Below are 22,279 nucleotides of genomic sequence, written 5' to 3' on the forward strand. Positions count from 1 at the left end.
CTAGTGTCTGAAACACTATCTTTGCCTCTAAAGCTACCTGCTTTATTCACCTGCAGCCCTCCTTTGTGACTCCCCACATGTCACCTAGTAAACAGGACCTGAGATGCATAAGCATCTACTCAGAGTTTAAACCCCAGTCTGCATCTGTATCCAGAGATCTGAGCAAGAGTCAAGTGGTCACCAACATAACTAAGAGCATTCTCAAAACTCAGGCCAATATAGAGGGAACTCCCTTCCCTTAGGAAAAGGAGATTCTCAGCTCTTTGATGTGTGTCACTGTGCTAGTTTGTTGTTTGTTTGTTTGTTTTATCCCTGGCAAGAAAGAATACCCTGAACATGGAAAGCATGGAAATGATAACCACTGTGATGATATTACACTTATTTCTCCTAGGGAAAATTTAAAAATTTATTTACTTGTGGAAGATGCAGAGAGTCTGGACTTTGAGGGGTGCTACAATGTACTAGAGGGAGGGAGCACAAAATTCAGAACCCTAAGCAATTGGTGAGAATCTAGATCTCAAAGCAGAAAAGTCAATTGGGGGGGATTTTTAAATAAGTGGGTCAGAGGGACAGAGAGGAGATGAGGCGATCAATCTTAGCCCCCTGACAGCTCCCTCCTATGGCATCAAAGAATTTAGTTCTTTGGGAAAGCAGAGGGAACAGCCGAAATTCCACATCCCTTTAAAAGCGGGGGGGGGGGGGGGGGGGGGTGTTGCAAAAAAAAAAAAGAAAGGATGAAAAGAAAGAAAGGTGATTCTTAGAGAGGGAAGCAGATGGGAAATGGGGACAGAGGAAAGGGGCACTAAGTTGGGTGGAAAGTTTGTCTGAAGAACTCCCACAGCTCAGACTTCCCCTCCCCCTCCTGGCTATTAGCTGCCCAGCAAAAAGAAGGCTGGTTAGCAGAGAAATGGCAACTCAGTCCCCGGGAGCCGCAACTAGAAACTTTCTGTCAGTGTAACAGCTGCATGGGTGGTGGTGAGTATTCATCTGTGTGGGTGGTGGTGAGTATTTAAAAAGGACTGAGAAGTCTGAGAAGAAGGGAGGAGGTGGAAGGACATTGTGCAGGGATAAAGGGGAGTTGGAAGTGGGGGTTGCAGGGACAGGAGCTGGCAGACTGTGGAGTGCTAAGGACAGAGAAAACTGCTTTGAATTGTGCAAATTGTCCAGAGAAGGTTGAGTCTAACTGGGCTCCAAAGCAAGCAATGTTTTTTTTTTTTTCTTTTGAGGTGTGGATAGAGGTGGAGGTGGGTACAGAAGAATCCAAATAGTAGTTGTCTGGAAGTTTTGCAGGAGGCCTGGGAGAGGGTTCTCCCCACCCTCATCCCACTTTGAGAAGCCCTGTAAGATTTTTCACTATCCCTCCAGCTGGCTACAGGGTAGAGGCTTCTCTCTTGGCAGCAACTCTAGCTGAAACTGTCCCTGCAGGAAATACTGCTCTCTAACCCTGCTGACAGATTTTATGGCCAGATTAGAGAACTGCAGAAAACTTGGGTGTTAAAAGGGGGCCAAGAGAGCCTTCCTTCCTTCCGTTTCCCCCACTAAAACCCCTCCTCCTTGTGCTGTGAATCTTACAGTAGAGATATTTCCCCCACAACCTTGGCTGCTTAGCTAGTGCCTGGAAACCTGTAGAGAGGGTAGGGTACCCCAAGCCAATTGGGTCCTTATTTTTCTTGTTTGCAGTTTCAGATTCAAGCATAAACTTTTTTTTTTTTTCAAACCAGCTAAATTTTCTCTTTTGGCCTACATCTCTACTGCCAGATTAAAAAAAAAAAAAAATCAGTCCGTCAGAGCCAAACATGGCACTTCATCTAGTTACATCACTCAGAAAATTTTATTTAGGAAAGAAAAGAAAGATAGAAAACCCTTGAGCACTATTTGATCCCAATCAAACTTTGCACGCTCTTATGACTTTAAATTATAGACTGACCCAGTGCTAAATTACTTGCTGCTTGGATGAGCCAGAGTCCAGTCAAAATCCTACATTGTGGAGGTGGGGTGGGGAGAGGAGGGTGTAGAATTCAGGTTGCTTTTTTATTGTTATTTATTGTTGCATAAATTGTAATTACTAACCTTGGAATGCCAAGATGCAACATAAAAATGAAAATCAGTTCCCACTTTAAGGCTGAGGGCCTTCTCACACTCTCCTCTCCGCCACCCCCCTTCCCTACCACCAAATATATGCTCCTAATTAAGCAATGCAGGCGCAATTAGAATTATGCAACTCTTCAGCAAGCAGCCATCGCTTCTTTTTCAACGTATTAGCTCCATATTTCAGCCGCCCTGTCTCTTTGCTCTTATCGGCTTCAGCGACTCGGTGGTGACATTTCATCTTTGACAGACCCTCTCTATCCTCTCGCCAATGTGATAAAACTTTTATGGAATCATGACTAAGAAATGAAGTTTTCCCAAAGATCATGGAAACAGAGATGCACATTAGCCTGGGGACTGTTTTATTTATGCTCAGATCCAACAGCTTCTCCCACCCTCCTCCTCCTCCTCCTCTTCCTCCTCTGCCATTTTCCTAGAAGACAAAAATCAAACATGCCTCTGTCTCTCTGCCCCCAGTTGTATTTAGTGATTTAAATTCACTTTAGTTTTAAGGTTTGACCTGAGAAGTCTAGGCTTTTTTTTTTTTTTTAAGATTAATCATTTTCCTTTGTTTTCATTTTAGACCCAATGGTGGTTGGGCTTCAGGTCACGTGACGACTTCTTTTTAGCTCCGGAAGAGAACTGTGAAATTTAGGTTGTGTGGAAGCAGTAATTGGCTAGATATTTTATGTGTGTGTGTGTGTGTGTTGTTGTTGTTGTTGTTGGTTGTTGTTGTTATTGCTGTGTATCAAAGGAGGGAGAAGACAAAAGGAATGGGAAAAATTGAGCTGGCCAAGAAGCCACACAGGAAAAAAATGACCTTACAAGAGCACCCAAGAATCTCACTTCCCCACAACTTGTTACTGAAACCTTAGCTACAGAAGTGAGCAGTAGGTTCCAGGCTCAAGTGAATGAGAAAAAACTGTGTAAACCTGAACTACAACAAGGGGAAGGAGGGGGCCTGGGTATGGTCTTCAATGTCCTTCCCTTGGAGGAAATGTGGCAGTCAGCAACATCCTACTGCTAACTCAATTGGACCACTAGGACAAGATAAAACTGATAACAGAAAGTTTATTCAAGAATTGTTTGACAGATAACCCTTTTAAGTAAGGGGGAAAAGTAACTACAGAAGAACAAAGAAAGTTCCAAGAGGGAATTAACTCTAATCCTACAAATTCAGGACTATACAGTGACATTTAGGAGCTGAGTTCATGCCTTTTAGAACTAATTACAATTCTCATAAGTACGAGTTTAACATAAATCTACAGCTCTTTTCTAGAGTACAATAATAACTAAAATAGCTGGTTTTACATGACAGGAAACACAACGTCCTTTATAACAAGTAAATACTAAAAAAAAAAAGTACATTTTTCCTTTTTTTCCCTCATATAAATACATAATGTAGGGGGATAAATAATACAAAAAGAAAATACTTTAACAGGCTATAACCAATAAATATATATATGAAAATGTTCACTAGAACACACGCTTTTTTGAGCTATGCTGGACTCCTGTAGGCCCAGGCACCTCTCACAGTTGTTTTTATATCCATCAAAATGTAAACTCTAAGTGCAACAAAAGTGTCCTGTCAGAGGACTGAGCAAGACCTACAGGCCGAACCACAGCCTCTGCCTGGGACAGACAGTTTGTAAAATATACCCTGTTTTCACGTTAAGTCAAGAGAGCAACAAAAGAAAAACAAATGTAGAAACTGCTTTCTGTGGAGAGAGGGAGATGGACCTAGAGCTGAGATGGGTGGCAGCAGAACAGACAAAACTTCTGTCCTGATAACTTGCCTGTCCAAACCTCCCAACTTTTCCATAAAAGAAAAAATATATTTATAATATAGGCAGCTCTCACTTTCAGGATTTTTCACCATCCCTGAGCCCTCTGAAAACTGTAGTTGATGGGGGTGGGGTGCATATATTAATGTTCTACAGCAGGAAAAAAAAAACAAAAAAAACATGGAGTTAGAAATGGAGAGTAAGCTCGAATAAATAGATTGGAACAGATTTGAGACTTCAGGGAAGTGGGAAGGAAGCATATTTTGTGCCCTTGGTTTTGAAATGTGTGTATGATCTTTTTTCAAAGGACAATTGAGAGGGAGAAAAATCAGGATTTGGGTGAATCACCCACAGGGATGAAAGGTAAGTGGTTGGTTGGTGATGGCCTAGCCATCTTTTTTTTTTTTTTCCATGTGCTTCGCTGCCCGGTTCCCCTATGCCCTCCTTCTCTACCCTACTATCGAGCATAGAATTCCAAGTGGGTATTGCTGGAGGCCTAGGCTTGGTGGGGGTCATCTCCAATCTGCTGTGGATCCCTTCCAGTGGGTTGGCAGGCAGAAGGGACAAGAGCTAGAGGACTTTAAAGACACCTCTCAGGCCAGGGGAGGGGAAGGAGCACCAAGCTGATTCTTTCTCCATCCCTGGCTACCACCTTCCTGACTTCTCCAGCAGATCTTCCTAACTGTCCCCCCTAACCCATGACCTCGCCTCACCACCCTTCCTTTCCCCATCACAGGTGTGTTAACTTGGGTGCTTCTTGGATTCTACCCTGAGGAGGAGGCGCATGGTGAGAGGAGAGGTCTGTGTAGGTGGGGTGGGGGTCGCAGGGTCCGTGGTGCTGGCTAGGGGCCATAGGGGGCGCCCCGTTGTAGTCCAGGTTCCCGGAGGGGTGGTGGGAAAGGTGGTTGAGGCCGTAGAGGGAGGGGCCGGCAGGGGGCGGCAGCGGATCCGCGTAGCCGCCCCCGCCCACGTACACCGGGCTGCCCTGCATGGCGGGCGTCCCGTAGGCGCCCCCGTTGGCTTGGAGGACGTGGGGCTCGTAGTCGGACGCCGGAGTCGGGGGGTACTTCTGCGGGGCGCCGCAGCCTTTGAGAGGCGGCTGGTAGTTGGAGGGCAGCGCGTAGGCATTCTGGTGGGCTTTGCCGAAGGCGGGCGGGGACGGGCTCTCGTAGCTGGGGGTCATGGAGTGTAAGGCGTTCATGAAGCCGGCCGTGGACTGCATGGGCTGCGGGGGGCTGCCGGCCGGCGAGGGGCCCCCCGACGACGAGGCCAGCCCCTTGGCCTTCTGGTCCTTCTTGTACTTCATGCGCCGGTTCTGGAACCAGATCTTGATCTGGCGCTCGCTAAGGTTCAGCAGGTTGGCCATCTCCACGCGGCGCGGCCGGCACAAGTAGCGGTTGAAGTGGAACTCCTTCTCCAGCTCCACCAGCTGCGCGCTCGTGTACGCCGTCCGCGCCCGCTTGGACGCCGCCGACCCCGGGGGGCTCTTGTCCCCTCCCCCGCCGCCGCCCCCGCCGCCGCCGCCCCCGCCGCCGCCACTGCCGCCGCCGCCGCCTCCGCTGCCGCCGCCGCCGCCGCCGCCGCCGCAGCCCTCCGCTGGATCCGAGGGGGAGGGGTGGGAAAGGGAGAAAATGAAATAAAAGATAATTACTGAACACGCCGAAATTGAATGCATCGTTTCTTAATAAATCCAGGCCTGGACTCGGAGCCCCCGCCGCCCCCCTTCCCGTCTCCGCCTCCTCCTCCTCCTCGCCACCCCCCCCACGCCCGTCGTATTAGCGGACACTCTATAATAGTGGCATTTATTAAGAGACCTGTTCTCCTCTCACTGCCCCAGCTTATGAAAATTTGATCATGTCACGCAGACAGAGCCGCATGGCCATTTATTTAGGGCTGGGTTTTCTGGCGTTCGCTTTCTTCTCCCTCCTTCCCTCACGCCCCAACTCCCTGCACCCCAATTTCAGGTCTGGGAAGATCCTACAAACCCCCACGTCGCCACCCTTCCCCCGCCCACCCCACGAGCAGGGAGGGTGGCCTAAGAGAACCCCTTGGGGGTGAGAGGGATCTGGACATTCGTGGGCAGGGCGCGCAGAGGCTGATCTGCCTGGAGGCCGGGACCCCCGAGCGATTGTGATTAATACCAACAGTAATCATACTTAATAATAATCAATGATTGACGCTGCGTCCACCAGCAGCATCTAGGGGCTCAGAGACCTTGCCAAGGGCTGAGGCCGAACGACTGGACTCCTGGAGCTAGCAGGAGCTCAGGTGGAGGGGGGGCGCTGGAGGGACACTTTCCGCAAGGTCAGGGGTCACCAGGTGGTGATGGGGGGGTGGGGGTGAGCCGTGGCCTTAGCCACCTGATATTGTTCGCCGACCCGCCACCGGGGCGCCTGGGGGCTGGGTGCTAGAATAACAGTGGCATTCCTGGCCCAGACAAAAGCAAGGCGGAGAGCTGGTACCTGTGCCTGGGGAGCTGTTTTTCAGCTTGGACGTTTGCCTCGACTCTTTCATCCAGGGGAATATCTGTTTGGTGAGGGTGGAGTTGGAGCCAGGACCACACTTGGGGGGGCCGCTTTTGCTGGACCCGCCCCCATTACTGTTGCTAGTGGCACTGGTAGGTGCGGCGCTGGGCGGGGGTGAGCCGGGCGGGGCGGTCAGGGTCTCGGAGGCCAGGCCAGGCCTCATACAGCTGCCATTGAGCTCCTTGCTCTTGGCGTGAGGGGCGGCGTTGCCCAGGGACTGCAGGGAGCAAGCTGAGCGCTGGTAGTCGCCCTCCAGGTGCGTGGCGGCCTGGAAGGGAGGTTGGGGGGGACCTTCATAGCCGAAGCCATTGCTGCCAGGGTATGAGGAGTAGCCTCCGAAGAGTGCAGCTGCAGCGTTGTCGTAGTAGGTGGCTTTCTGCATCGCTGGGTGAGGCCCGGGCAGTGGGTGGCAACGTGCAAGGGCCTGATACCCTCACAACCGGACATTGGCACCCCTGGGGTCACGTGGTGCGCCGGACCCCCCCTCCCCTTTCTGCCCCCCTCCTTCCGGGATCTGTCCGTAGCGGCTGACCTGGGGGGTGAAAGAAGAGACAGAAGGGGAAGAAGAGGTTTGGGGATCGAATCCATCTTAGGAACTGAAAAGGGAACTGACATCAATAGGCTCCCCCCCCCTTCTTCTTCTCTCCCAATCCCAACATCTTTTCAGCAGATGCTGAGGCCACTTCCCTGACCTGAAATGGATTTTTTTTCTTATTTCAAAGCTTTAATTGTACAGAAAAAGTTCACCGTTTTTCATTTTCCACTTTAAAAACCGGTCTGCACTCCCTTTGGAGCTGTAAGGTAAAGAATTTTATTAGAAAGAGACATTGCTTCAGTCCTGCCTCCAAGCTAGCGCACCCCACCCCCCAACACTCTTGGATAGGGTAATTTAAGGGGGGGAATCCTAAGAGACTCCAAAGCGTCAACACCCTCCTCTGAGTTGAGAGAACTGTCTCCTGCCTTTGCCTGCCTCCCTCTATGTCCATCCAGGTCTTTTCCACCCAAAGAGTTTAACATGTGGGGGAAGTGGGGGCCAGAGAATCTCCAAAAAGACAGAATGGAGAAGCAAGTTGGACAGGGAATATTCTCATGTAAAAGACCCTCTTTAAAAAAAAAACAAAAAACTTTTCTTCCCCTTCCCAACAACAGACCTAGAACTTCCTGAAGATTTTTAGCCACCAGAACCACCAGAAACCAGCCTTCTCTTGGTCCTCTTATAGTTATTACCACCTCCAGCCCAAGTCTTTGCTCAGCCAAGTTGGGGGAACTGGCAGCCCCCATGGGGGCCCCAAATGGTGCTGGGTTGTTTCAATTTTCCTGAGCCAGCTGTGTGGTGCTGTAACCATTTGGCACAGGTCTCCTTCAGACACCCCCCCCCTTTATTTCACCAAACCTAATTTTCTACACCTTTTCCTTGACAGTCTATTTCCTTTGATTTCTCCAATTAAGACCAGAAGAAACCAGACTTCTGGACTTTTCTACCAAGAGATGAGAAAATACTTTCTAAAAGAAAAAAAAAATTAAAAGAGGAAGAAAAAAATCCCCAGGAAAAAAACAAAGTCAACAAAGCAACCTGAACACTGTTTTCTGAGTTGGAAACAAAGAATACCCCTGTTTATTGAAGTTTCCTGAGGCAAAAAACAGAACAAAACATTATTTTAATGCAGCCTTTCAAAAATAATAAAGGTTAAAGCTGTCACAGGGTTTTGTAAATTTCTTCTGTAACTTCTAACTGCATGTTCCCCACACTTCTAATCTCCCCCTTTTCCCTGACCCCACATCTTAACTTTTTGTAACACCTCCAGAGTGGCCCTATCTTCTGACATGTGGTTTTGGAATACGTAAATCTCATTCAGTCCAGCTGGTAAAAAAAAAAAAAAAAGACCTACAAATAAGAAAATAATATAAAAGTAGTGCAGGTGTACAAAGTCCCTCCCCCACACAAATCCCCTTCTTTATGGCACAGATTTATATTCAAAAAAAAAAAAAGAAAGAAAAAAGAACTGGGGTATCCCTGAGTTCCGATTGGTTTCTGGGAAGAATTTGTTTCTGGGAAATACACATGGGTCTGCAGAGCAGCAGGTCCTTCCAGGGAGGAGAATTGGAGTTCAATTGACCAGGCTGACCCAATCCCTTTATTATTATTACCATTAGTCTCTGATGATTTAACCAAAATTAGCTTCGGAGCAGCCCTGGCTGAAGGGGAAATTAATTAACAGGCATCAGTTGAGTTTGTTATTAATAGATAGGAGAATGAAATAAAAAACTATTGGAGGGGGTTGGCTGGCTGGGGCCTGGCTTTATTTAGTCTAAATGATTGTTACAGCAGTTATGGTGATGATGATGGTGATAATAATAATAAAACAATAATTTGACTAGACGCCTGGGGCCGAAATTCCTGTCACTCCCCCTGCAATAAACCCACAAACCATCGCAGGACCCAAGGCCTAGTGAGTGTGGAAGCAGAGGAACCAGAGAAGAGATAGGAAAGAATGGAGACTCTGCTGACGGCGAGAAAGGGGCCAGGAGGTTTGTGAACAGGGTTAGCCTGTGGCTGCTGCCGCCACTGCTGCAGTAACAACCTCCTGCAAGCAATACTGGCTGGCTGGCTGGCTGGCCGGCCCTAGGAAGCGAAGAGAAAAGCATTCAGGATGCCCAAACAGTTAGCCAGTTAGCAGCCGAAGGTTCTGGGCAGAGAGGGCCCAGGGCTGAGCAGCAGCAAGTTTGGGCGCTGGAGGTAACCGAATTTAAAGGTGCCTTACCAACTCCGCTCCGGGACTTTGCTCAGCTGGGGCTTGGCTGGAGGGCACCAAGGCCTGGCTGGTGGGGCAGTGGGCACAGGGAAAGGTGCCGAGGGGATCTGAGATCTGGGTATCCAAGAGAGGGGGTGGGGAGCAGTTCTACTAAGCCTAGTATATCTATTTCCCTTGCCTCCATGTTGGAAAAACCCAGGCTCCATCTGGCTTCTCAGGAGAGAGAGGGAGGGAGATGGTGTCTCCCGGCTTCCCCCAGGGTCTTACTGGAGAAGGCGGTGAGCCACCCCCAAGAGTCCCTTGCCAGACACACTCCCTGGAAGAGCTGGGGAGTAACAATAGCTGAAGCAGCCCCAGGAGAGGGGACAGAGCTCCTTCCTGGACTTAAAAAAAAAATTAATAGAAGAAAGAATAAAAAGAACAAGAAAGAGAGAGAGAAAGGTTAGGCTCTTCTTAGCAACCGGGGGGGGGGGGGGAGGAATCCTGGATTAGCTGTTGAAAGAAAAGAGGAGAAAAGGAGAGAAACAGGAAGAGAAGAGGGAGAGGGAGAGGGTGAGAGAGAGAGAGAGAGAGAGAGGGAGGGAGGGAGAGAGAGAGAGTCGCTGCGTGGAAGGAAGCTTAAAGCTTGTGAACTCTTCTTGAACCGAGATTGGAGTCATATGGGCCATAAATCATTGAGACATACTCTCCGCCATTCACAAACTGATAGCCTATTTCAGTCCAGCTTACCTTAGCCACCGACGAGGGGAGAACAGGCAGACATAATATATATTCACATCGAGCCCCAGCGCGAGCGGCAGGCGAGAAATCTCCCCTCCTTGAAGGCAAAGGAAAAAAAGGCCACTGTTTAAAGCTGCGTCGCCCCCCCCCCCCAATAGCCACCCGGGCTGGTGAGCCCGAGGGGCAGACCGGCCGGAGGAGCCGCGGCGGCGTCCGCTTCAATTCACTCGGCTTAGGAGCGGGGGTGCGCAGGAGGGAGGGGGTGGGGGAGCGGGGGAAAAAATAGAAGAAGACCGAAAGGTGCTCTGGCGGCTCAGCTCGCCGAGACTCGCGCTCCGGGCTCCGGCACGGCCCAGCCGCCACAGTGTGATTGCCCTATAAGACTGGTACGCCCTACTCTCCGTAACAATGGCCTCTGCTTTTGCACAGGGAAAAAAACCACACACACACACACACACACACACAGACACACACACACACACACACATTCACTCACTCACACACAAGCTCACACACACACACACACACACACACACACACACACACCCCACCTCTCCCCCTTTCCAGAGCTTAGATGCTTGATAAGAAGGGAAGGTGCTGGTGGTACTACAGGAGGGGTAAATTTTAACCCCCCAAAAAAGGGGGGTGGAAAAAAAGGAGGTAGAGGTCGTGTGTGTGTGTGTGTGTGTGTGTGTGCCCTAAGAGCAGGTAAATTTTTAACTGAGATGGGGGGGAGGCAAAAGGCAAAGCTAAACCAGTAGAGTTCGTAGCTCCACCACACTCTAGCTCCACCACACTCTAGCAAAAGCCATTATGTTAATTGAGAAGTAGCTGGGGAAGCCCAGCATAAGACCCTGGTCTGGCCTGGGAAGGGGAGGGGTGTTCTGGGTGCCCTTCTACACTCACTCACAGTGGGAACACTGGGACTTTTTTTTCCCCCTGAGTAGTCCCACTTCTTCTGGACTGATGATGGAGTCTGTAGCTCTATCATGCTGGCTACCTTCTGAGTTCCCCAGTCTTTCTTCTCTCTCTACACCCTCTCAAATTCCACTCTCTTCTCCCAAGTCTCCAGGCCCAGTTTCTAACTGGCAAGGAAGAAAATCAGACTTAAAAAAAAGTTTTCTGTCTTCTTTTTTAGAACAGACAACAAGAAGTGAGTAGAAGGAGAAGGAGGAGAAGGAGAAGAAGAGGAGGAGGAAGAAGGAGAAGAAAAAGAAAAAGTAGAAGAACATCTTGCACTGAGGTGGGGAGGAGGTTTAAGAGAGGGTGACAAAAGGAGGACTCCAGAGAAGCTGGAAACAGAAGAGTTGTAAGAACTTCATGGAGAAGTTTCTGTTAAGATTCTCACCTCCGGATAGGCAGAATAAGCTAAGAGGTGACAAAGACATTTGTACTTCTAAGAAAATGAGAAGAACTAGCAAACTGGCTTCATTTTAAATGCATTGGCAGAGAGATGGAGCAATGTTGTTACTCAGAAAAATCCTGATTGTTTCTCTTAGCTCTGCAAGTTTTTTTTTGTTTGTTTGTTTTTTTTTTTACTCTTGGCACAAGTGAAGAAGACTATGAAAGCTGAACTTCTCCAAGGGTGTGTTTGAGAAGAGTAGGAAAGGCCAGGAGGCCTGTAGGAGGAAGACAGGAGTCAAGAATGTAGGTGTCTGCAGATTTGGGATTGGGCGGGGGTGGGAGAGTCATTAATTACGGTGGAGGAAAAAGACAAAAAGAGCACCAGGACCTTTCCAAAAGCAGGAGTGCTTGCAACTCTGCCTATCTGCTGACTCAGACTTAGAGGATAAAACAGAAAGCAGCTTTCTTTCTTTCTTTCTTTCTTTCTTTCTTTTCTTCTTTTTCCTTTCCACAAAGCAGCTTGGAAAACTTGTCCCTATAACTTCCAGCAGACAGAATGAGTCACCACTCTGTGGCTTCCTGGTTAGAAAACTTGGTTTTTGCCTCCTCCCATCTGGATGCATCAGAAGAGATGGGACTGGGAGAACAAAGGTGAGAGATGTCTTCTGTCCAGGAGAGGGTGGCTTTGCCTGTGTTCTCTCACACCCTATTGCTCTCCTCTCCCTACTCACAGGTTCTGTGATGGGCTTATTCTCTTAGGGAGTAATCTCTGGCTTCCTATAGTTCCCACTTCTCTTGGGCCTATAAAACCAAGCATGTGGACTAAGACCCTGCTGGAAGAGGAAGGGACCTCTTAATCTTCCAGCAGCAGCAGCGCCCCATGCAGAGCCTCTTGCTGTGGGATATCCCATATCCCAGAGGATTCTACTGCCTGCCTTCCTAGAGGACTGGTGATTGAGAGAAAGAGGTTGGAAAGAGATGACAGAGGAGGGTAGGAATATTTTCTCTTTAATACTAATTTCAAGAAAAGAAGATGCCCATGCCAGAGCCAGTATTGGGGCTCAAGTCAGGAAAGAGAAAACCCTTAAGGCCATCTGAGTATGTAGCTAAAAGGAGTGTATCCTGAGAGCTGTAGAGACTGGTTAGAGACCTATACAGCTCTACCCTATGTAGTTTTGGAACTGATGAGTGGGCATTCTGGCCTGGGGGCATTCAGACGCTTAAGAGAAGCAGCGCCATTGGGTCTATTCTCTCACTCTGTCACTGGACAAAATAAGAATGTTCAGAATGTAGTCCAGATCCCCTAGCTCTCATAGCTCTTGCTACCACTAGTTAATGAAGACATTGTGGAATCAAGAGGAGAACCAGGTGGTTTATGGTCACTGCACCGCTCTGCTTTAAGGATGCAAGAGTGGAGGTGGGGAGATTCAGCCAGCCTTGGGCCTGTGAAGATCAGAACTGCCAGAAGATCTGGCCTGGAACTAAGCTGAAGAAGTTTTCCACAGACAGTGCTGCCTCTCTATCCCGAAGCCTCTTCAACTCTTTGTACTCCCTTCTGATTGTAAGATAGATGGACCCAGTAGGATGAGAGTAAAAAAGCAGAACTGGCAAGCAAGAAAGCTAATCTGGCCTCAAACTTCAGAAGCCATGAGCCCTGAATGTGACAAGAGATGGAGTAGAAGCTTCTGGATGAATACTGGGCTGCAGAGCCCATCTGAAATGCTTGGGAGGCAAACTGGACCCCAGTTTGTTTTCTTGCTTGCTTTCTTCTTTTTTCAGAGGTTTTGAGCTGGCTGGCTAGTCCCTCATTGAGGTTGGGAGTAGGGAAGGATTAGGCAGTACCCCCAAGGACACCCTTTTCATTTCAGGTATTGCTACAGGATAAAGAGCCTTAAACCTCATGGGACAAAGGTGGGCAGTCAGGCAGGAAACTTGATGTGGGAACAAATCTGAGAGAAGTGTCTGGGAAAAGAGTGGGGAGAGTTTTACACCCCCAGCTGTGATGTTATGATTCAGAGGCAGACTAGGAGGAGAAGGAACAGCTATTTTCTGGTCTAAGGAGGGGAGCCTGAGCAGCTTTGGATGTGTACAGGAGGAGAAAGAAAAATTAAGAGGAAAACTAAGACATAAAGACCTGAGTGTAACCTAATAAAGGCAGAAACGAAGACTAAAAGGACAGAGAAAAAATGCCCAGCTTCATAGACACTCTTTCTTCTTAGAGCAACCCCACACACACACACTCAGGGCCAGAAAATTTGCTGGTGAGCACCCCCACCCCACTCCAAATCTGTGCCCACTATCAGTGGATCAAGGGCACTTTAAACCTCCAAAATCATCTCTGGAAGTCTGCCCTTCAAAGCCGGGGGGGTGGGGTGGGGTGGGGGAGATATCTGCTTCCCTTACCCCCTACTAAAATCTGTCAATGAGCAAACGAAAATTTCCTTCTCCAAAAGGACAAACTGACTGAATCTTTTAAAATCGATTCCTGATTTCAGCCTTAGGGCCACCAAGGATCTTGGCTCCAGCTCAGTTGGCCTCACATTCACCAGGCAGGGCTGAGAATCTGGGGCCTGGGGTTGGTGGGGGGCGGTGTATGCAAGCATTCAGTCATTTGTTTCTTTCTGGTTGTCTCTGGGTTCCCTCTACCCAGCTCATTTCCAGCTTCACTGCCCAGCTATGAGATCGCAACAGAGTAAAGAGAGTGTAAAGTTCACATAGGCATCTCTTCTTAGATACTAATAAAGATTTCAAAACTGAAGATTGTAAAATAGGAGGTGCTATTGAAAACAGCTCTTGATCTCAGGTCCCTCAACTCCCACCTCTGTAACATGTCCAAGCAAGAGGGAACAAAGGGGCAGCAGGAAGAGGATTCTATACCTCTGCAGAGGCCTGTGTAGACCCGGCTCAGCAGAAGCAGGGATCATCGAAAGAAGAGAATGCGGCTGGAGAAGAAAACTCCGGGCTATGGTCTTCCTTCCCCTCCTCATCCATCCACCCACCCCCAACACACACACCCCAGGCTGGTAGAAGGGGTAGAAGTGGGGATGAAGAAGATTCAGGGGGAGAACTAGGCAGCCAAGAGGGTCTGCAAAGTATAGTTGTGACTGTGGAGGCTGCCTGAACAGGCTGCCAGGCGTAAAGCAGTGTAGCAGGTCAGGTCTGGAGTCCAGGGAGACGGGTGCCTGTCTGGCTTAGGAGCCTGTTCGGATTGTGTCCAATCTAAAGAAAAAAGCTCAGTCCTGTCCTAGAAAGCCCCATGCTGAAAGATATTGAGACAAAGAGGAGCAAAGTAGAGAAGACCAGAGAGGGAGAGGGGTGGGTGAGGGTGGTCCTTGAGGGGAGGGAAGGGAGGGAGGTTCAGTCAATAGAGAAGGGATCCAAACTGCTGAGGTGACTAAGCAGGTCTTTCCTGACAGATTGGATGTCTCTCTCCCAGTGACCTCTGTTTAGCAGATAATAACTCACTGGATTAATGACCAATCAGAGGAAGGCCTTCCAAATTGCCTCTAAGTATAAAACTTCAGCATCAGAATGGCCAGCATCCAAGCCTTTGTGTTCCTTTCTCTCAAAATAGGAGTTGTAGTAAGGCTTTAGGAAGTGAGCTGAGACTCAAAATTCCCAGAACACCCCCGAAGAAGATGTTTCCCATCTTTTCTTACTTCCTCCACTAGAGTGTATACCCCTGACTACACTTCCCAAGGTGATCTAGGAACCTCCCCTACTCTGATGGCCTCATTCGACAAGAAATCACCTTTTTCAAAACCATACAACTTCTGAGAAGCACCTGCATACCCCTTTTGAATTTTGTGTTCTCTTAAGTTGGAGGCAGAAATGGAAAGTGAGAACAAGAATAGAGTGGTCCTTACCCACTTCTCAGGCTTTCTGTCCTGGCTGCCTTGGAAAGATACCTTGGTTTAGAGCTGTTGTACCCCCTCCCCTCCTACCCTACCCTCCCCTCCCCCATGAAGAGAAAGACCAAAAACCCAACAATCCAGAAGGAGAGGTAGAAGTGGGGAATTGGAGACTGTTTCCATGAGATCTAAATTCCAAAACCGCAGTTTAGGCCCTGGGCTGCCGTAGAAGGTATTTGTCATTTGAGCAAAAATAACTCTAGCCTTACCCAGGAGTATGGCAGAGAAAGTACCTTGTTCTATGAGACCTAGTTCCTCCTTCCAAACCTCCTCATCCTCCCTATGTCAATCCCAGTCCAGCTCCAGTCCCCACCCTTCAATCTCTTGTTCTTGGCCTAGACTTCTATGTAGAGAGGACACTTTCAGAAAGAGGAATGGTTCAAATCATATTTCCAAAAGCCATTCTGAGTAACAACTCACTCTTCTGTGTGTACAAAAGCTCAGTCTGTTGCAAATAAATGTAAAGTGACTTCTATGCCCACATAACCCCAGGACATACAATCAAACTGCTCCCAAGCAATAATGTTGACAAGAGGTCAGAATGAGTGTCCTGTCCAACCTTTCCATTGTTATAGATATTTCCTATCTATATATAAGCAAGGCCCAAAGTCAAGAAATATTATACACAAGGAAACTGAGACCCAGGGTTAGGAAATGATTTGTCTGAAATTATACTTGAGATAAGCTTGACAGTCTGGAGGCATGAAGCTATGTGATCTGTGGCAAGACACTGTTGGACCTCAGTTTACCCTTTTGTAAAGCCGGAGTATACAAAATAGAAGGTAGACTAAAAGCTCACTAAGGTCCTTTTTACACTGGCAGTTTGTGGTTTTCTATGCTGATGTAAAAGTGAGTGAAGGGAGGTGGCACAGTAGATAAAGCATTGACCTGAGGTCCAGTAAATAAAGCATTGACCTGAGGTCCTGAGTTCAAGCCCTAACATGTACCACAGTGATGTCTGGTTCTTTCTCTCTCTCCTCCTATCTTTGTCACTAATAAATAAATAACTTTAAAAAATTAAAAGTAACAAATTCAAACAATAATTATATCATGTGAGGGTAGATAGCAAAATCCTTATGCAAAGAGACTCTCATGCCCGAGGCTCCAGGGTCCCAGGTTCAACTCCCTGCACCATTATAAGCCAGAGCTGAGCAGTGCTCTGCATAAATAAATAAATATAATAATAGGCATCACTTTGGCCAAAGAATGCTTCCTCATAGAATATAAATGCAAATACATTCTCACTATTGCACATTAAGCTCACTCTGGGTCCTCCTTGCTTCCACAGAGGAAGCATTTACTGCTCTATGGAAGGGGGTTCTCTATCCTCATCGCCAAACCAAAAGTGTTATTTTTGGACACAGCAACCCCAGAAGTAAATAATTAATTTGTATAATTAGAGGAGGATAGCTTTAAACTAGTAATTTTTAACCAGGAGTCAATGCACCCATTGTACCAGCTTGGCCTTCTCACCAGACCCCCAGCTCCATCCCTACACCTACCAGCCTCCCCAACTGCCTCCCCACCCCACCCCCTTTGGAGGTTTCAAAACAACCTACAGAGTTCAAGGAGTCAGATTCTACTCTTTCCCCCAAGCAAAGTTGCACTCTCTATCTAGTTCCACACACAGCTACACACACACACACACACACACACACACACACACACACACACCCCAGAAATCACTGTGCCTGAAACTGCCCCTTAAGGCTGACACTTTCCCTACTCCCTAAAGCTGCTCTGGGCTCTAGATCCAGACCCCTGCACTTGGGACACATGTAATCCACCTTCCCAGCTCAAGATGCCCCAACAATGCATCGAGTTTGCATTTCAAGAAACTCCCATTAATATCAATTTACTTCACTGAAACCTCGGGTTCTTCATCAAGTTGATGATTTATGATAAAATCAATTAAATTACGGCCACTTAGGGCCCAGCCGCTTCCTCTCAGATTTCATTGGTGCAGGCCCAAGTGTCTGGTGGAAAAATGCAAGTAGCTGCAGGCGAGGAAAGATAATTCTGCGGCTGAGAAAATTTAATGCAAAACAATTTCCAGGCAAAGCCAGGCATCAGGACAGAAATGGAAGAGCCACCAGTTGGCCTGAGGAAATAACTATCTGGGGGGTCAAAATATTTCTCTCCAGACCCCACCCCCACTATCCTGTGCAGCTCCTTTGCTGTTCCCTTTGTGCTCATGCACCCCCCCCCCCAAAGCAGAGATGGGGTGGGGGTAGATTTGAGCAGCAGTGTCAAGGACCCAAGCCTGCCAAGGCCCAGCCTCAAACCACCTTTACCACCTCTAACTCTTGCCTCCTCCCCCTTTACTCCATCCTAGCCATACCCAATAATTTCTCAGTCTCCCACGACAAAGTTTAAGGTTCAAAGTGAAGATTGAGCAGAATGTGCAGATGGCACAGAGGGGCCAAGAGCCAGGGGCCAGGTCAAGTGGGCCCAGTGGGCTCGATTGCCTGTGGCTGTGAAAGGGATATGGGCGGCATGGGTGGGAAAGAGCACTACTCCCAGGATGAGGGCGTGGACGGTGAGTGTGTGCAGGCTACCAGGACCAGAGAACTCTCCGCCTCCCTCCCCTTGACCACTCACAGTGTACCCACTGCACCCAACAGATTCCACTTTAGAGGGCACAAACACAACTATACTTGCTGAGTCCAGTCGGCCAGCCCAAGCTCCTATGCCTTACATCCTGCGCTGGTAAAAGGACAGTTCTCCCCATCCACCCACATCTGGGAAAATAAATCCCTGGCATTAAATCTTCCTCCAAAGAGAGGGGCTTCCCCCCACCCACCCACCCCCACCTCTGCTCTGCTTGGTTTTTGGTTTCCAGAGCAGGCAAGGAGTAAACACAGCTTCTCCGAAGCCATAAATCACCCACCCCTCTCTTACCTTCTAGTTTAACACCCGGCCTCAGCGCAAACCCTTGTAGTTTCAGCTTCAAATAACCCGCTAGGTGCTAAATGGCTTCACCACAGTGGCAGCTGGACTGTGGGAGCAGGGCCCAGGAGGCCCCCATTCCAGCAGATGCTCCTCACATTTCCCTCTCAACTTTCCCGTAAAATCCTCCAAGGCCTTCAGCACCCGGCCTGAGTCTGTATGTGCGGCCACCCAGACCCCCCCGCCCCCCCCCCCCGCCTCTAACCCACATGTAGCACCCTATGTTCCTCCACGCAGCCCGCAAGGCGCACGGGACCCCTCACACCACCTTGATCTTTCAGGATCCAGCTTCTTTCCTGACTCCTAAGAGAGAGGCCTGGAGGCTAGCGATTCAGCCTCCACTGCCCACCCCCACACACTCACACACTCCTGGGCCCTGCACTGGGCTCCCGGGCTCAGCACCCCGCACTTACCTGCACGGCCTCCCGCTAGGGCCGGGGCAGCGCAGAGCAGCCGGGAGCGAGGGGCGCGCGGGGGCCGACTGCCAGGCCCGGGTCCCTGAGCCCCGGCTGGGGCTCCACTGCCGCGGCGGGCCGCATCCCGACCACTCACACCCCGGCAGCCCCTGGGCGCCCCGCCGAGCCGGGGGTGGGGGTGGGGGGAGAGGCTAGGAAGTGCTCCCCCACCCCACCCCCGCCCCCCGCCCCCGGCCCCCGCCCCCGGCTTTGTTCGGCCTTCGAGGCCACGGGGACCTCGAGGCGCGCGGATGCTGCACTCGGGGCGCGGCTGGCGCCCCTTTCCGGAGAAAACGAAGCTCTCACTCCGCCAGAGACCGCGGGAAGCCGGGGCGGGTCCGGCACCCGAGCTCGGGCTGGGGCTTTGAGAGCCGGCCAAGTTGCCGGGCGAGAGGAGCGGCGACTGACTGGGGGGCAAGGCACGGCGCGGGGAGCGCAGGGGCGCCATGGCAGAAGGCGGGCGCACAAGCGGCTCTTCAATGTCACCAGCGAAATGGGTTCCATATGTCTGGCCCGGCGGAGAAGGGAGGGGAGGAGAGAGCTCTGGGCTGGAAGGGACGGGACGGGATGGGGGGGGGGTAGGGGGGAGGCGGTGGGGTACGTGCCGAGGCAGAGGTGCGGAGGCACACGGGGGTTAGGGGAAGGGTTGGAGGAGCGAGAAGGCTTTGCACCCAATTTCCCTGACGTTTTCTAAAGCAGCTCAGGTTGGTAGGAACTTTCCTTTTTCTCCTTTTTCTTTCCTGAAAGATGGGGGAGGGAGGAGATTAGCGAGGCGAGCCTGGGTTAAGGCTGGGGCTTCAAGGGAAATGTAGATTGGAGATGAAAGGGAAAGTTCTTAGGTGCCTGGCCTGGAAGATCAACTTCTCTCAGTCCCTAAAGAGGGAAGGAAGAGACATATAACCCAGAAGCTGGCAGAGGGGCCAAAGAAGGATCCCAGTCAGGGTCCAGCTGTGAGACTGACCCCAGTCCACCTTTACTACTACCCACCTCCCCAGCGGGACTCTGTTTTTGGAGGTCCCAACTATTGCTATTAAGGTACTGAGGATGGAAGAGGACAATGACATTTTGGCCATCCCCTAACACTTCACTCCTACTCCAGCTGCTGTACACCTGATTTAGCACCTCTGAAGGCCCAATCTAGAGGTAGTTGCTTCTAGGATGGCCAGGGCTTGGGGACAGATGCCTGGAGGTGACAGGATGGAGCCTGGAGGACTTTCCAGACCCTGCAGCCCTCTCCCCTCTCTGCCTGTCTTCCCTGGGGAGTTGGGCTCTCTGTGCTTCTATCTCTACCTGTGTTTCTTCTCTCCCTTTTCTACCTATAGCTTTTGCCTGTACCTTTCTCACAGCCCCTTTGTCTCTTCACACTTAGCTTCTTCAGTGTCTTTAGTGAATTTGAATTGAGCTTTTCAAAGGACTTAGGGCCCCCAGAAATCACTACACTGTCTCTCCCCTTGGGGCAATGTGGAGCCCCTCAGCCTAGAGAGGGGAAACTCACCCTTCTGTTTGTTTGTTTGTTTGTTTGTTTTACCAGAGCACTGCTCAGCTCTGGCTTGTGAGGGGGGTGGGGAATTGAACCTGGGATGTTGGAGCCTCAGGCATGAGAATCTCTTTGCATTACCATTATGCTATCTACCCCAGCCCAACTCATCCTTCTTTCAAAGAGTATTCTCTTCTAGAGAGAAGGGGTCAAAGTGAAAAGCTTCCTTTGCACTTTCCTTATCCTTAGGAAATTCTGATTGGGTATGTGTCCATCTAAGTGGGGAATCCCTTCTTCCACGACAGTCTCCCTTCCCCTTTGGCTGGCTTTTCTATCCACTTTCCCTGTCACCTCCTCCTTGAGCTCAGCTTTGGCTTCCCATCTGACTCACTTAACTCCATCTTCCTTTTTCTCCTCTTCCTTTTCAATTCCTCTGGTCATTAAGGCATTGGCATCCTAGCTTCTCAGGCACAGGTTTGAACACTGTGGTTATACAGAGACAGGAGGCAGCAGCATAGTCTAGAGAGAAGACAGAGTCAGCAGCTTTCCTAAAGCCCTTCCATCAAATGCATTCTACCCCATCCACTGAACAGCATGAAAGCAAATGGGGGGAGAGAGAGAGAGCATGAAACTGGAAAAAAAGCAGTGTGCCTCATGGTTAAAGGAAGTAAATGTGTGTATGGGTATTAAAAACCATAATAAAGTCTTTCCAAAGTTGCTAATTTGGGGAGTAGGCCTATGTGCCTGGGTGGATGGTATCCTATCAGGATCCACAGAGGGTGATTCAGTAAGGGGCATGGGTTTTACAGATAGTAGTGGAAAGGGATGGTCTCACTGCTTTTGTCTCCTGGGGAAGTCAGTGTATGAGTTGGGAGAGGGGAGGGGGTATCCCCAGGGCCAAAGAAACAAAGACCTGAAGGGGACTAAGAGAATGGAGAGAGAAGGGGGGGGGGACACCAGGTTTTTACGTCACAGATGAAGGCAGCAGTGAGAATGGGAGGAGTTGGGAACACAAGGGTAGAGAGCCTGTGGGACTGACTCCCAGGTTCCCCCCCCCCCACTATTAAAACCTGTCCAAAAGAGAAGATCCTTTAGATTCCCCCTTTGTCCCTAGCTTCAACATCTGACTGAAGGTCAAAACAGAACTGATTCCTTTCCACTTTCATGTCTGTCTACTTCTCTTCAAGGGAAGTAATCCTTCCCTGCCTCAAGAATTTCAAGATTCCCTTTGGTCTTAAATCCTGGAGGACTGTGTTAAGGTGAAACCACTCTCTCTAAGAAATTACACATACATCCCACTTCCCAGATGAGATTGAAGGGAATGCTGGCCTCCTACACCAACTGTGTGTGGAGGTAAGATTCTCCAGCACTCACAGAGAAGGGTTGAAATTCCTGGAGCATTTATTCTTCCTGTCTTTTGCTAACTCCCCCAGCACTTCCTACCTCCCCATGATCTCCTGGACACTCAAAGCTGCTCCCTGAATCCAGGATCTCCTTTTAACTATGATAGGTAGTACTCACACCCTCTCCAGTTTGGGATCTCAAGACCTTCTCCCTTTCTCCATGCAAACTGTTCAACCCTGATTCCCAAACTGGGAGAGGTCACCCACTACCCATAAACAAATCTGCCTGTTACCGAGGAGGAGGACAGAGCTTAACACCAGCTTGGAGCATAAGTGTAGGAGTCCGCTCCTGTCACTGGCAAGAGTAGGACCTGACCCACAACTCCACAGAGATGTTTCCATGAATAATTAACACCTGAAAGAGAGGGTGTCACTCTCATTTTGTTGCTCAAAGGTTGACACTAACAGACAAGAGTTAAATATCACAGATAATAGTGGCAATAAAGTCACTTGGCCTGGCTCCCAGTCTGGGAAGGAGAAGCCAGCAACCCAAACCAAACTTAGCAAATGCTCTGGCCTTCTGCCCTTCATCCATCACAACTTTGGGGCACAATGCAGAAGCCACCTTTGGGTTTACTCTGACCAGGAGACTTTTTTCCACTGATGAGTGAATGAGATCTCCACATGAGATCCCGGAGACATAAGGGGCACCTCTCTACTCCTCATCTGTACCCCATTTCCACCCTCTTTAGACTAAGAGCTTAGAAACAGGGACAGACTCCATGTCCTGGAACATTCTCTAACTTTCTGCTACCTCCTGAAGCCTAGAACATTTCTTGTCCAAACAATTTAGAGTACTTTCCCCTGCTCCAGCTCTAAACATATATAACCCCTCATTCACTGTTGAGGAAACTTTCTTTTGTTTCAGGA

General features: G+C 49.4%; 1 protein-coding gene across 7 annotated transcripts in view; it reads right to left on the reverse strand.

Moving 5' to 3' along the window:
- Nucleotides 1–3,139: 3,139 nt before the first annotated feature.
- HOXB3 (homeobox B3) overlaps nt 3,140–22,279 on the reverse strand; it is a 42,247-nt gene continuing 23,107 nt past the window's right edge. For 6 of the 7 annotated variants that reach the window (XM_060203649.1, XM_060203648.1, XM_060203652.1 and 3 more), the window contains 3 exons: nt 9,880–9,967; nt 6,335–6,929; nt 3,140–5,468 (listed from right to left, as the gene is read on the reverse strand). In XM_060203649.1, coding sequence (XP_060059632.1) covers nt 4,603–5,468; nt 6,335–6,779 — 1,311 coding nt within the window. In that variant the 5' untranslated portion in view covers nt 6,780–6,929; nt 9,880–9,967 and the 3' untranslated portion in view covers nt 3,140–4,602. Of the gene's footprint in view, nt 5,469–6,334; nt 6,930–9,879; nt 9,968–18,487; nt 18,996–22,279 lie in introns of those variants that run through there. The other variant, XM_060203650.1, reaches the window with a different exon arrangement.

The sequence above is a fragment of the Erinaceus europaeus genome, chromosome 12 (assembly GCF_950295315.1).
Source record: "Erinaceus europaeus chromosome 12, mEriEur2.1, whole genome shotgun sequence".
NCBI lineage: Eukaryota > Metazoa > Chordata > Mammalia > Eulipotyphla > Erinaceidae > Erinaceus > Erinaceus europaeus.